At 39.9% G+C, this 15,303-nt stretch overlaps 1 protein-coding gene across 6 annotated transcripts in view; it reads left to right on the top strand.

Moving 5' to 3' along the window:
• The window catches only part of myo16 (myosin XVI), a 112,777-nt gene that overhangs the window by 10,513 nt on the left and 86,961 nt on the right, over positions 1–15,303 (top strand). For 2 of the 6 annotated variants that reach the window (XR_014271841.1, XM_082508469.1), the window contains exon 1: positions 9,352–9,922. The exons of 3 other annotated variants lie outside the window; for them this stretch is intronic. Coding sequence is in view for 1 of the 3 variants with exons in the window: in XM_082508469.1 (XP_082364595.1) it covers positions 9,895–9,922 (28 nt within the window). In the remaining 2 variants the exon portion in view is untranslated. Of the gene's footprint in view, positions 1–3,567; positions 3,578–9,351; positions 9,923–15,303 lie in introns of those variants that run through there. One more of the 6 variants, XM_082508473.1, reaches the window with a different exon arrangement.

Raw genomic sequence — 15,303 nt, forward strand, 5'->3', positions numbered from 1 at the left:
CTGTTGTTAGGCTCAGGGCATCAATTATGAATAAAGAGAGGATGAATATACATGAGGCTCTTTCAGACAGTTTAATGTGAAACTGATAAAACTGTCACTGGGATATGCAGACAACTATACCGTAGATGTGGGTCACACTGTGTTTCTATGTGTTAAAGATGAAATGATATAAACATTTCAAATCACAGTTATAGTGACCAAAAGGATCGTGGTTATTAACGCAGTCACGGTGTGGTTTGAATGTGTCGGATAAGTTTAATGTTTTTTACGAAACCAAAAAGTTTCCTCAGTTCAGGTCTGTGCAGTTTATTTTGTGTATTTTGTGTCATTCTGTAGGACATCTGAAAGTGCGAGATGGACCCTTCAGCCCATTTATTCAAAATCTATTTTTAACAAAAGAAACAACTGAGCAACCACAGAACAAAAGAGCAAAGCAAACAAAACAAACACTTCTCTAAATCAAAACATGGAAATCCATACGCTTCAAAAACATGTTTTCATAAAGAGAAAAAAGAGAATCGCATGTGTGAAAGCCACATCGTCTTTTACAGTGTTGCAGTCTGCCTTTGCCTTCATGCCAAATTCCTTTGATGTTTTTACAAACACAGCGAGACAGTGTTTTTTAGCCTCTTATAGAATATGAACCTTTATTGTTTTCCATTTATTTTTTATTTTCTTTAGCATGTGCATTAACACCATCTACGCTTTTACATAAAGAGTTGTTAAGACACACACTGTAGGTAAATGATGGATGTAGCTTGTGCATCTAAAAAGTCAAGGTACTGAGGATACAGCTTAAACCTTCATACTTTCTAAAGGCCAGCAGGTGGCATCTCTGCTAACTGGAAAAAGAAGACAGAATCAATCAAGATTGTGAGGATCTAAAATGTTGGGCTCAAATGAATGGGTGACATCATGGTGACTAGATGGACCTCATTTATATACAGTCTATAGGCTCACCGGATGGGAGTAGCTAGTATGGATGTTAAGGTGCTCCACTGCAGACAGTATACAGTTGTGCTGTCAGTCTCTTTTAGGTCATTTTAAAAGTTCACCTGAGTGAGTGTGAGGCTGCCGGCATTCTGGAAAGCATCACCTGAGACAGAATGCTTGCCCATGAAGGATGTCCAATCACTCGCTCTGAACACAAAACTGCCCGGTAGCAAAACAGTACCTAAGATAGTGCTTTTGTTTCAGTGTTGTGAGCAGATAATCTGAAGTCAGATCTAGGCCATCCCACTCTGTTACTGCATGTTTTCTTGTGTCACTTACACAGTGTCTTTAGGTTTTTTTCAATACCTTGCTCTTAACTTTGGGTCTTCTCTGTTTATGACTACTACAAAGAAGTAAGAGTATGGTGGTTGCTTAGCAACATGAAGAGTTGTGCCTATACTGTACCTGGGTGATATAAGCATATTTATTGTGTAGCCTGCAGTCTACAGTTCCTCGTTGGGTTTAGCTTTGGAGAGAAATCAGATTACTGGATAACTCTGACATATTGTTAGTTTATGTTGTGGGAAGCTGCAGATGACTGACTGCTGACAGTAATCCTGGAACCTACACAGTGAGCTTAAAATAAAATTACACCTACAAACTTGGTAATGCAGTATTAGCTTATCAGCATGGTGGTGGCATGTCTCCATAATAATATTAGAAATAATAATAAGTTATCATGTCATCATTTAAAATATGATTGATTTATTAGATATATGATGCTTCTTCTTGCATTCATTTTACTTGGATAGCGGCAAAAGCAGCAAAGTTGGTGGGATTTGGTTCTTTCACAGGATTCTGTGTAGTGCAGCGGAGCTGTTTGTGCAATGAAAACAGACAATTTCTTGATCAAAATGTAATTTTTTGTGTGTGTGTCTTTTTTGTTTATCCTTAATGACAAAAAGTGAATCAACCAGTACTTTTTCTTTATCGTCTTTACTGACAGAATTACAGTATGTAACGCTATTGTGTTGTGTCGGCTGATCGGTTAACAGAGACAAATAACGAGTTTTTGTGGAGCATCATGATTGCTGCAGCATATTTATGTGATCATACTGACATATTTACATAGTGACTTGGACAGTTCTCTTATAAACTGACTCACTCTGTCTCTCTCTTTGTCATATAATCTCTGTTCCACACATTTGTATGTTCCACACAAAAGGCCTGTTCACTGCAGGAGCTTCTGTAAAAGCTCCTGCAGTGAACAGGCCTTTTGTGTTCTTCTCAAGATTTACAAAGATTTGAATACTACTGTATTTAATCCATCTCAGTTGGCTACTCTAACTTGTGTGTGAATGGGTGTGTTAGAAGCACAACACACAAATATAGCTGCACAGATTTCTTCTCATTACTTTTATGGTAGACTTACAGCTTCCATTTAAGCTGTTTTGCAAGAGTAGAGTGAAATGCAAAATTTGTTAACAAACATGGAAATGGTTCAAGAAGCAACTTGATTAGATTTGCATTAAACTGGTGAAGCTTCCGGACTATAATTATGCTGTGGTTGTTAATAGTGCAATCACACTAGGGGAAACAGTGGTTGGAGAATGCAGTAAGACCCAACTTTTTGAAGCTGTGAGCCATGAACTTGCTGCCTCTGAAATGGTTGCTTCAAAGATCTGTGGACGCTCACAGTCAGCTGCAATAAAACGACAACAAGCTATGGTATCATTGTGCTATCAGTTAGAGATGAGTTACATGCAATCTGTATGCAATACAGGCAAAACAGGTCGCCTTCCACCAGCTGACCTGTGTGATCGCTCAGAGTTTGTGTATGTCACATGTTCAGCCTCTGGGTGACCAGCTGGTCAACGCAACTACCTGTAATCGGTCACCAATACCAAAAACGTTTGATGCAATCAGGCAACCATTGATTTTCCTTATATACAAGAAGGTTGCTGTCCTATTTACAATCTATTTTCCTATTGTGCCTGCAACACAATAGTATCCATGTTATTATTCCCTGTATTTCATTGGAATCACAGCTGTCTTTTTCCATCTCCTTTTTTTACTTCTACACTCCTGCTGTCAGTTTAAAGTCAGTTACGTAACATGAAATTATGATATAATTATAAAAGACTTCAACTGGAGTGAACAAAAGGTGCGGTCTTTTTAGAAATGGACTCCTTTCCTTCAATCTGATCGCATCTCAAAGTGACAGCCTGTCACTTTTTCAGTAAAAGTCTGTTTTGTAAAATGTGTTTGTTTACTTAAAGTAGTCGCATGATGCACGTGATGTAGCGTCGGCCAGTGCGTTAATATATATCCTGGAGGTTTGTGTGTGTAGCCCTACCCGCTCTGTATCATTGCCAAAAAACAGCTGGTCAAGCGTTGTTGTGCATGCGCAGTAGAGTGTGCACAGTGTGTGTGTTTGTGCACATTCGCTCAGATACACAGCAGGCATCTTATGGAACATTAGTACTTCAATTTAAACAGCTGTGTGTAGCATGACAAACATAAAGCTGAATGGTGATGTAGATTAGTAGATGAAGCCAACTGCGCGTGAGTCACTGTGAGTCACTCACACAGTGTTGTGTGTAAGACGCCAGTCACTCATTCAGCTGGGAAAGATTGAGAGCAGGTGAGAGTAGGATGCTGTTTCTTCACTAAGTGCTGCTTGACTTGGAGCTGTTCACATGTTTGCTTGTACTTTTCTTTTATTTGTCTGGTTATTGATTGTCTCTTGCCGAAGCTTTGTGTTCCCGCGTTTGTTTGTTGTGCCAGCTGCTTGGCGCTGGGAGGATAAACAAAGTCAGAGCGAGAACTGGACTCTCTTCCAGTTTTAGGGATTGCGTAGTGGGGGAGAGGAGGGAAAGGGAGGGATTTAGAGAGAGACTCATAATTACAGGCAGAAAGCGAAGCCTGCACGAGAGGAGAGAATCTAACTCATAAGTTATTAATTGTTATAGCTCTCATCTGTCTCTGCCTTTGTCATGTACTAATTTATGTAATTTGTCTTTCAAGTCCTCCTCACTCTGACAGTTTTTTCCCTCGCCTTTCTCATGTTTCTCTCTCGTTCTTTCTTTCTTCTTCTGGCCAGCAGTGATAATGAACTGTATCAGTCTTTCAGCAATCAACGGACTAGATGATGCTGAAGTGATTACTGCAGTCTTTTGTCATTTGTTGACTCTTAAACTGTGAAATTACAAACAATCCTGTTTACATGGCTGCCACTTTAGTCCAGCCAACCTATGCCTCAATGTCAAAATAAAAAATAGCTGCATGAATCTTCATCAACCACTTAATCAGAATTTTCTTTTGTCTTGATTGTCAGTTTCTTTGGCGAGAGAATTACACTTTCAGAGTGGGGAGCTTTTTACCATATTTGAGGGCGTATCGAGCTGACTGATCTCCCAAACAGATCGTGTTTGTCTTTATAACTGCCTACAGTCACGATACAACTGTAGCTGAATAATAAATTAATGGGGATGACACACGTGATTGGCAGGGAGCTCCAAAGCAGATTGCAGGTCTTGTCACACTGGTGGGTGACCGTTTCAGATCTTTGAAACAAACAAGTCGTCATACGGGTTTGAACATTACTATAAACATTTTATTTAATGGCTGATTCATGTAATCACTCAGAAAATGCCTGAATTTTGGTGTTGACAGCAAAGCAAAGCATTTTTATGTGCCTTCCTTTGAAGAAAAAAATTGCTTTTTGCTTTTTATTTTTATTTTTTTACAAAAAATGTTTCCATTTTCAAAACTGTTTCATCTATGATTTCTTTTCTTTCTGGCAAAAAATAAGTTGCTCTTCTATACAAAAACAGCTGATTAGTCACTAGCAGGTGAAAATCAAAAGGTTTGTTATTTTGCATCGTATACCTGTGTGTTCATAAAATACTCCAGCAAAACAATTCAGAAAACAAGATTCAGCATAGTGTGATCCAGCAACTGAACACAACAGGCATTATTTTGTTTGTGCTTGTTAGTTTAAAAATGAATGGGTCAAAGATGAAATTGCCTGCCATGTCTGAAGCCCATAAATCTGATTTATAAGAACATGCAATTCTGCAGTTGTGACTGTTAGGTCAGTGCCTGGGAGCTGCTGAAGCTCACAGGCTCAGCATAGCTTGTTAACACCTGTCTGTTATTGAGTCACCCTGGCATAGCTGACTGGTACTGGGACTGATACCATTTTACCTTCATCTGTTCGACCTCTGTTCATCATTGTATATTCAATTTGTTTTCCACTAATGCACTGTGACAGGCCGCAATGTCCTTGAAATAATTGATGCAACCTTTTATGTCACTGATGCATAGTAACAAACTATCCAATGAAACAAAGTGGTGCTTTAGTAAGACTAGTAACAGGACAAATGAGAGAGGATAATGCTGTTTGACCTCTTTTCTGTATTTATAGGTAGTTTCTCTGTGATCTGCAGCATTGTGCAGAGAAATGCTTAAATCTTCCCCCTGCAGGCAGCAATCCACCTTAGAATTAACTAACATTGATGCTATGTTATTAACTGGTATTAAGAATATTAGATAGTCTGCCATTTAATTTAAACCTGGCTTGAGCTGCTACTGTGTAATGATCAGATTGCACAATTATTCAGTTTAGAAGGTGATTCAAAAAGATTTAACACATAATGTGTGTGGCTTAGGAAATATTAGTGTAGTTATTAGTTCAGTAATTTGTCAGTTGTATTAGTGTAGCTGTTTGCATTGCCAATGAATATACGTTGACCTTTTTGATTACATTTGAGTGTAAATTGGCATGTACTCTGTCAACACCAATATTGATACTAATACTAATCTTACCATAAAACCTGCATAAAAAATATAATTCTGACAGCAGATTGTAAGAGTACACACAGAATACAGAGAGAAAAATATAGAAAGCTTGGGCAGTATGTTAAAAATTGTCTACTGGCCACCATCAACAACAGACAGTTGCAGTTTTTTGATACATGTGCAGTGCCACCCACTCCCGCATGCATGCACATGCATGAATGAGCTTGCCGCAAAAAAAAAAAAAAAATAAACTCACATACTTGGGATTATTTTTGTATTAGACCACACAAACGTGATAGACTGAGGCACCAGATGGTAAACCCTGACAACATTTGGTCGCTGAAGAGAAAAGTGTGAAAAATGTGTACTCCCAGATTGGCTGGCCAGAAGTTACTGGAAGTTGCTGGTTGATGCTGAGTAAAATCAGTCACAGAGAGGGTCCTGCACCAAAAACTTCTTTGTGATTGCTTTGGCCACTAGCAGAATGCTCGAGTCACCTGTAATTTGCTGGGAAGAGGCCAACTTGTCCACAAACACTTTCTAACTGAGTAGAAGTGAAACTTGAAAAAAACGGTTACCGGAAAAAGAGCCTTTTCACTTTCAAAGGAAAGGTTGCACCTATTGAAACATGCTGGCTTTAGCAGTAAGCAGCTCTAAATTTGAAGGTAGAAATTCTCAGATTCCAGTTTGTGACACACTTTCTCAGGTTTCGCTACCTCTCTGTGGTGGTTGTAGACAGATCTTCCGTTAAAACTATGGGTGACTACAGCAGTCTGTTAGCAAGCAAAGCAGTGGGGAGTATAGCAACCACTCACAACTAGTGGGGAATAATTGTTTTTCCCTAGGGACCAGTGGTTGCCAGGAGGTCACCAACCAGTCTCTAGGAACTAGATGAAGAACACCTTGAAGCTTCTGAATGAACAAACAGATGGGGTTAACAAATATCATTAAGCTAATGGTGATGCGCACCAAGTTAGCAGCTAGCTTGTCTATTATGGATTGAGCTAAGAAGCTAGCTCAATCCATAATAGTCTCAATCAGTGTCTCCACTGTCGTTCTCCACAACCTAAAGGAAGAATCTTGCTCCAGTATTCATCAATTGTGCTCTACAAGTTAATTATTTTTCATGCCCTCACAGCACAAGTCGGCAATGGGCTCGACCAATTGTCATGAACAATTATGACCAAACCTAATATAGAGGATTTTAAATTGAATCCTGAATGAAGAAAGTACTGTCAGTAGCACAATTACCATAAATTAAAAATGATACCAATGTAAGAAAAACAGGACAGATTAGCAAAATGATAATAACACTTTGTGCAGTGAAAAAAATCAACAAAACAGAACAAAAAAATATGATTGCAAGGTGTTAAACAGATCATTTAAAAAAATACACGAAATAGCAAATTATGTTTGGTGTATGTTTACTTGAGCACCTTGTGTCAATAGCATGATACAATATATGGGATTGTAAGTAGCTGGAACGGATTTACACAAATAAATCTATCAAATGGAAATGAGAAATACTGAATTCACAGTCTCCTTTAATATATAATACCTCAAGTGCTAAGTGCCTTTGGCTTTGCCTTTATTAGGAACCTTTCCTGCACCTTGGATCCGTCACCACTGAACTCAGTTGAAGAGATCACACTTAAGAACAAATGTACTCACTCTCTAGGATGTCAAGCACAAAATTCATGGTGGTAACACAGTTGCAGCATTGATTGACAGCTGAGGGTGATGATGGCAGAGTGACCGCTGTGTCAAAGTGAATGAAATTTATGATCTGTGCATCAAACGCTGCCTTAGTGAAAACCTGTCAGTGCTGCACAGAAGAAGAAGAGAGCCTCAGTCTCTACCAGAAACAGCATGTGCTACACTGTGAGTGACTTTGAAACAATAAAGACATAGATAGTGCCAAGAAAACAGATTGTGGATAGTTACACAAGTGACTGCAGCCGTGCTTTCCTTTGACAGAGATTTAGATGGCTGTTATATACAATGGAGTCCTTACATCTGTTGTTTTTATCTCTTTTCTTCACTCTATCTCGCTGCTTACTTGTGGCTGCAGAGAGATAGAAATTATCATTACGTGTCAACAATTTATTGTCCTGTCTCTGTTGCCACAGACTTCCCTTCTAGGGTGATGTCTCACTTTGAAACTCTGTTTTACAGTACCTCATGTTCCAGTTTTCCAGCAAGCCACCGCTTTCTGATATGGCATCTTAAGTCTCTATTACTGCAGGCGCAGATAACATGCGCCATTAATGCTTAAAGACATTTAGATGGGAACGCATGACATTCCCCTGTGAGAATGTACTGTTGTGCGATCTCCATTTCAAAAGTGATAATGGGATAGTCATTGTGTTATCCCAAAAACACTTTACTACTTGGCTTGCAAGTGCAGTAAAGATGTGAATTTGTCTGTTGTCTCTGTGTTTGTGTGCAAACACATGTAGCAGTACGATTGAATTACTCTGCATAGTGCAGTCTTTGCACACACTTGAACACAGGCACCTGATTTTACTCCGGTAGTTGTTGTAGTAGTTGCTCAAGCTGTACTTTGCATACGATGCAGCGAGCAGTTGCTTTGACCTGATTTCCTATGACAGGAATTACTCGAGTATCCAGTCTGACACACATACACACAAATCTAACTCCCAGTGTGTCTTTTCTTTTCCCCCAGTCTCTTTCAAGTTTGCTCTGTTACTCCTCACTGTTCGCCACCAACGCGGAGTGAACCTCACCTGCTTCTCACGTGCTTTAATCCCATCTCTGCTCGCTCATATTTGACAGCGATTGTGCCTCAAAATCTCACATGGGAAAATCAGCATGCTATTCAGGCTGTAGATGTGTAAGCGCCACGCCACAGATTTCTAAAACGTGCGTCGCAATCCAGATTGATTCACACACTGCACACCCTGTTAACCTCTACTACTATCATCCATTTTTTTTAAGTGTGTTTCAGCTTCTCTCTGTTCTTGTTCTCGCTGTGTCTCTTCTTCCTCCTTCTTTCTCACATTCCCATCCTGCACAAATCCCTTTTTAACACAAAGCTTAGTAAATGCAAATCAGCCTTAAAGGACAAAATCATAGAGATCGCCCTACAGACACACATAGTTCATATTGCACCATGCCCTGTGGTTTGTTGCTGCATGATAAGTGCATTATAGTGGCGTCTAAACGTACTGCGCTCAAGCTCCAACGTTCTATAAACTATCTTTATCGGTAGTAAATTTGAGGCTAGTTTAAGACCGCTGATGAACACTTAACCTGTCACCACACCAAAAGCCGCACTGCAGCAGCTTCGCCTCTCTTTCTCTCTATGTCTTTAGCTGTCCTATCAAATTTAACACTCCCCTCTCTTTTTGCCTCTTGCTTATTTTTCTTTCTCTTGCTCCCCCTGCTGTGTCTGCAATTCTTCAGTTTAATCAAACAGCCCTCCTCACAATCTGTCTGTCTCGCTCTCTCTGCGTTATATCTATAATATAGCTCAATGGATCCTTTCTTGCCGCCTTTTTTTTTTTTTTTTGGGCTGAGAAGGTAGAGGATAGTCCAAAGAAGCGTGCATCTGTATGAGTCACTGCATATGTGTGTGTGTGAAGAAAACCAGGAGGGGGGTGTGTAAGGAGGCGAAGAGCATTGCGTCATTGGGGGTGTGTTGAACAGGAGGTGGGCTGAGCCGGCTGCCAGTCAGTGACGCCAGTGGAGCACGTGTGTTGGCTATGGCTGGGAAGACGTTGTGCAGTGGTTATCCGGCTGTAGGCGAGAAGAGCTAGAACCAGCCGCAGCTCCGTGTTGCCGAAGGGGTGACCGAGAGAGTGCATGTCTGTGTGTGTGTGTGTGTGTGTGTGTGTGTGAGAGTGTGTGTGAGAAAGCGAGAGATGAACTGTATGCATGTAGATGCTGCATGAGCTGCAACCGGAGCTGCTACTGGTGGTGGTGAATAATGCAGACAGGGGAACAGAGTTTGGATAGCATGCAGTGAGCCAGATTAATAATGTATCGTGCCGGTTATGAGCTCTGCTTTAGTTAGTTTTTCTGGAACCTGTAGCTGCCTACTATCTGCCTGCTTTCCTCACTCACTGACTCCCCCGCATACCTTTCTGCCTGCCTGCCTTCCTACCTGACTGTTGGACTGTCTGACTTGCTCAGAAAATGTCTCACTACCATTTCATCAAATGTTGTAAGTAGCCATTCAGCAGTTCTATATTTATGCATGCAAGTAGACTTGTCAGCCATGGGTGTGTGTCTGTTGCATTAGCACTTACTGTATGTTCAAGCTGCCATACTGTATGAGTTCACATGCTTAAGAATTCTGGTCATTTGCTGCAGATGCAGCAGCGGTGTGGTCTAAACTTCAAATGGGTATTTGTGCCCCCCCCCCGTGTGTGTGTGTGTGTGTGTGTGTGTGCGTGTGTGTGTGTGTGTGTGTGTGTGTGTGTGTGTGTGTGTTCGTGCAGTAAGTGGGTGTGTGAGCTTGCTGCAGAGAGCTGCTGCAGATGAGTGAAGTTGACCAGTGAATGCGGCAGGTAGCAGCAAAACGAAGGAAAGGAAGATGAAGTAAAGCCACAAAGATGCAGCTCCCACGAGTGTCTGGCATATTCACATCACACTAACAGACTCACAGAGAGAAAGTGGTTTCAAGGAGAGAAAGACAGATGGAGAGAAAACTGATGGTGGTTTAGAGGAGCACGGGAGAGAGGGAGGGGATGGCATTATTGGGAAATGGATGGAAGGAGTGACATAAGGAATGTGGCCAAATTTTGAGTGATAGATGCAAATATTTGAGAGGCAACAGCAATGAAGACCGGAAAAAGGGAGAATATAGGAGGAAAGATAATTGAGTGCTATGATAGAGGTGATGCAGGCTGTCAAAGTCTCTCCTTCACTCTAAGAACCCACCTCACCTCTTAATCATCCACATCCCCTCTCCTACATATCCTGCATATTTATGGTGTCTGCAGCTTATAGACACCATAAATGTGAGTTTGTGTGCATTTAACTGTATATGTGTATGTGTGGTATTTTGCAATTTACAACCTCCTGCAATGGTGTTTGTGTTATTAGCCAAAGCCTGCTGGAGCCTGCATGGGATGCTCTACATTTAATCAATAACTGATAGCTTGGAGATGGGATGGCAGAAGAAGAAAGCTCGCGCTTTCTTTCCCTGTCTCTCTCTCTCTCTCTCTCTGCATATCCACTTAATCCATATCCCAGATTCATTCAGACCCATTTCCGATTAGTCCTTTCCTGGTCTGATGTATTTGTCCACAACCATTCATCACATAGTAGCAAGAGTCAGTGTATCTTGTTATTTTGACCACTTAGTGCAGACGTTATGTCCTAATATTTGAAAATAAATTGCAGGTTATTAAAAGGTGATGTGATGTGCACGAAATTTTATGTGGAAAGTGAAGTGCACCTTACTAGAAGCTGAACAAAAATGTTCAGTTTCTAGTGATATACTCTCCTCGTATTTAGCCTATTTTTATACCCATCTATCTTACATGCTTTGTACACCTACAGTTCATGTGTGGGCTGTCAGCCCTAATATGTCATCTTATTTGTTGTCTGTCATGGACTGGGAGTTTATGGATTTGTGTGACTGTAACCTTGAATGTATGCTTAATAGATGATGTATTGGGGTGACAAAGAGTGTGGACAAAGAGGATACAACCAAGGAACAAGCAGTAGGAATACTGAAAAGTATTCTGAGGTGTGCGCATGTGTATGTGCAGGTGTGATGCACTACACGTGTCTGGTCTTGATGGTCTGTTTCATCTTTTTCTTCTTCTTTTTGATCTTCAACTCTGCAGTGAATGAAATAGATACGATGACACAATACACACCAGTCAAATTAAAGGAAAAAACCCTTAATCCTTGAACGCCTACAGCAAGGTCATCCTCTGATATGTCGTAGGAGGTATTTTGATGACACTGTTAAGATTCACGTGTATCTTTCCTGGGCAGAGTCACTATAAATTAATGCAAGATTGCTCAAATTGATCCCTTTTAACCTATCATGAAGCATTCCTTTCCTGATGGTAGTGGTCTCTCTCAAAATTATAATGCCCCCCCTTCCGTAGATCATGAAGGATCACTGATTGGAGAAATAAGTATAAAGTTAATATGAATCACATACTGTCTTCACAGCCAATACCTCTCAGCCAAATTGAAGATCTATGTGAGACTTTAGATGAATGACCATCATGTGAGGGGATATCCTTTGGCAGAGTGATGTTTAATTCCCCACGGAAGAGATATAGAGACTCACTGAATTAATGTCATGTTGCAATTAAGCTCCTCTGTAGGCATGTGGTAACCCAACACCTTATTAAAACAATTTATGATGGTTTTTCCTTTAATTTGTCACGTGTGCATATAAGAACAGGAGAAAAATAAGGCAACAACTGTGGGACTGAGAATGCAAGACTGTGGAGACACATTGTCGTATATTATTAGAAAAAGCAGTAGGTTGAGTGTGTTTCTGTGTTTCAACCGTTAGCCAAGTTCCCAAAATAAAATACAGTTGAAGCACCTGGCATGAGCAGTATAATAATGACCCCCACCCACCACTCCCGTCTGGAACTTGAATACAAAAGAACGCTTTTTTTACATGTCTGTCCAGAGCAGATGGCACTGATGTATTGTGAAGGAAGTGTGTGTGTGTGTGTGTGTGTGTGTGTGTGTGTGTGTGGGGGGGGGGGGCAGGTGTTCAAATGAATGTGTAGATGTATATCAAACAAAAACAAACAAAAAAAGCACACAGAAGCATCTTTTTGTCTGCTAGGACGTCTTTGTTTCTGCCTGATAAAAATCCGAACACACCCCAGCCCCTTCAAATGACAGCTTCTGGTATACTCTAAAAAGTAACAGCAATGTACTTACGCCTCGACAGTTAAGGACTTCTTTTATTGTTAGGTTGCTTTTCACTGTTGAAAGAAAAGCCCCAGTTTACAGTCTCAGAAAGTTGGCTCTAGTGCCAAGATTCTCAGGTGGTAGTGCAAGTGCTGGACTGGGGAACAAATGTGCATAGCTCTTATGCATATTACACTTATATGAGATAACTTGCAACACTCTCTAATGTGTAAAAACAATGGAAAACTAACATCACAGATACAAAGTAAGAAACAGACAGAAAACACCCTGGGACAGAAATAAAACAATAATGTGTGTCTGATACTGTTATTTCCTCTGACGGTAAAGTGTGACCAGTCACAGTCTGGAGCTCTGGAAAAATAAGATATTTAAGACCTGATAAAGTTGTGACAAAGAAACAGAAGGTGTTGGAAAGCATGCAGTGCTTTAAAAGTGCCCTGCTAACAGTATTTTTCACCTGCTGAAAACACTGATGTGTGCTCAGTCACCCTAAAAGAGAAGCAGACAGATGACGGAGAAAAAGAGTGCTACATCAGTGAACAGACAAAAATACTCAAAGTAAGAGAGAACTAAATCAAAAGTGGGCAAAGAAGAAAAAAAAACAAGCACAATAAAAGAAGAGCAGTTTGAGAAATGTAAGGAGTGGGATATAACATGCCCAAAGAGACATAAGTTAGTGAGTCATTGTCTGTGCAAAGACTATCTTGTCTTCATGTTTTGCTTGTCCTCTGGGCTGACTATGACCTGAATTTGTCATATTATCAGTGCTGTCATGACAGTTCGTCTTCTGTTTGCACTTTAACTTACTTTGTAACAAATTATTATTCCTAAAAGTGTTAGCATCTTTTGATTTTTTATATTTCTACATGAGCTCTTTTGGTCTTCCGAGGCTTGGCCCTCCTGCTGTAGAGTCCCACTACTTTACATCACCCAAGCAGACCAGAATAAGTTTCGCAGCTGCCTTGTGATGAGATCTGTTTGGCTACGTTCCACTGAGAGGCAGATAGATTATGCACAGTCAGAAGAATTGATACACTCTGTTAGGACAGAAAAAAAACAACACATAAAATATTGTGGTGTCTCACACAACCCACCCCAGGGCTAAACAATGAGCAAATATCCTTCACAGCTGGGATGCTAAACGACTGCCTGCACACAACTGGGCAAAATGCTGACACAAACAAAAAAGGATGCAGCTTGGTTTAAAAAAATGTTTTTAACAGCGTAAATCAAGATGCCATCATTCCCAAATTATTAAAACTGTTAACTAACTGAAAATTACCTGAGAAAATCATGTAGTCATTAAATGCCCGCAAAGGTCAGGGCAGGAAGATTGGAAAGGTCGTGTAATGAAAACAAATAAAAGAAATTAGACTAATTAGTAAAATGATTGGCTATAAAAAGAAAGCGCATCCCAGAGAGGCTGATAGTTTCAGAAGTAACGATTGGGAGGCTTTTACCACTTTGTGAAAGAGCGAGTGGGAAAATTGTTCAGCAATTTCAGAATACTTTTTTAAATTTAAAATCAGCAAAGAATTTATTCTTTTATGTGCAAAGTTTAGAGCTGTACTAAACAAAATAATCACACTTGCTCTGCACTAATTGTTTGGTGTATGGAGTGCAGCATATTTTCTAGAATTATTGTCCTCAGTGAATTATAAATAAGCATAAAAAGCAGCTCTTGATTTGTTTCTTACATTTTATTTTTGCTTTTGTGCCTTAAGGCAAAGCTTCACAGATCTTTTTTATGTTTTTCTCTTCTTTGTTAAGCACATTAAGTTTACATAATAAAATGTGCTTTATAAATAAAATTGCTATAAAAAGCTGATATTTAGAGAACACATTACCGCTTCAACACACCTGAGGACATGGATGCTTCTTATTATCTGAGACACGTTTAATAAATGAATAAATAAATAAGATCTCAGTGTGCTAACTACTTTTTTTTTTAAATGTAAGGCATTCTGGATAATAACTTTCTTCAAATTTATTCTGAACAAGTAAAATTCATAAGAGAACATCTGTGATGTTTGGAAGTGAAATGTTTTGAATCTCCATTCACCCTCATTACTTTTTAAAGGGTGTGTTTGTGGTTTAACTTTCCTCTCGCTGGGGTGTTGATGATTTCTCCAAAATGACTGAGTAGCAAAGTAAGCTAAGACCAAAATACACATATTTAATGTAGGGCACAATTTTCTTTGGTTCACTATCTTGGTGAACAAAGCTGAAGAACTCAGCTGACACTGTTTTGTTGCTGTGAGTATTTACAGTTATTACATGAAGATATCCTCCACTATGACCCAATGCTATCGCGTTACATCTCTTTAAGCTCATTATGTTAGACTGAAAACAAGATCACAGGCCAGATCCGATCACTGAGCACCTGCCCATATTCATGTGTTATCCAAAAATAGAACTACATCAGCTGGTGATTCAGCATAAGAGCTGCTGAGGAAACAAGCAATAAAGCAATAACAAATTCTGCTATTCCCCCTGTGATATCACTTTCCCTTCCAATGAGGGAGACAGCTTGGTCTGTGTAGCAGCTGCTACTGATAGACACTGGAGTTTGTACAGCTGTGGCCGGATGAACGTGTCAAAAAAAGGAAAAAAAAAAGATTACTAGAACAAATCAAGGTGAAAATATGACAGTTGAAAAATGACAGTTCTGCTGCACACTTATGA

Source organism: Aulonocara stuartgranti, assembly GCF_965226115.1.
Source record: "Aulonocara stuartgranti genome assembly, chromosome: 16".
Lineage (NCBI taxonomy): Eukaryota > Metazoa > Chordata > Actinopteri > Cichliformes > Cichlidae > Aulonocara > Aulonocara stuartgranti.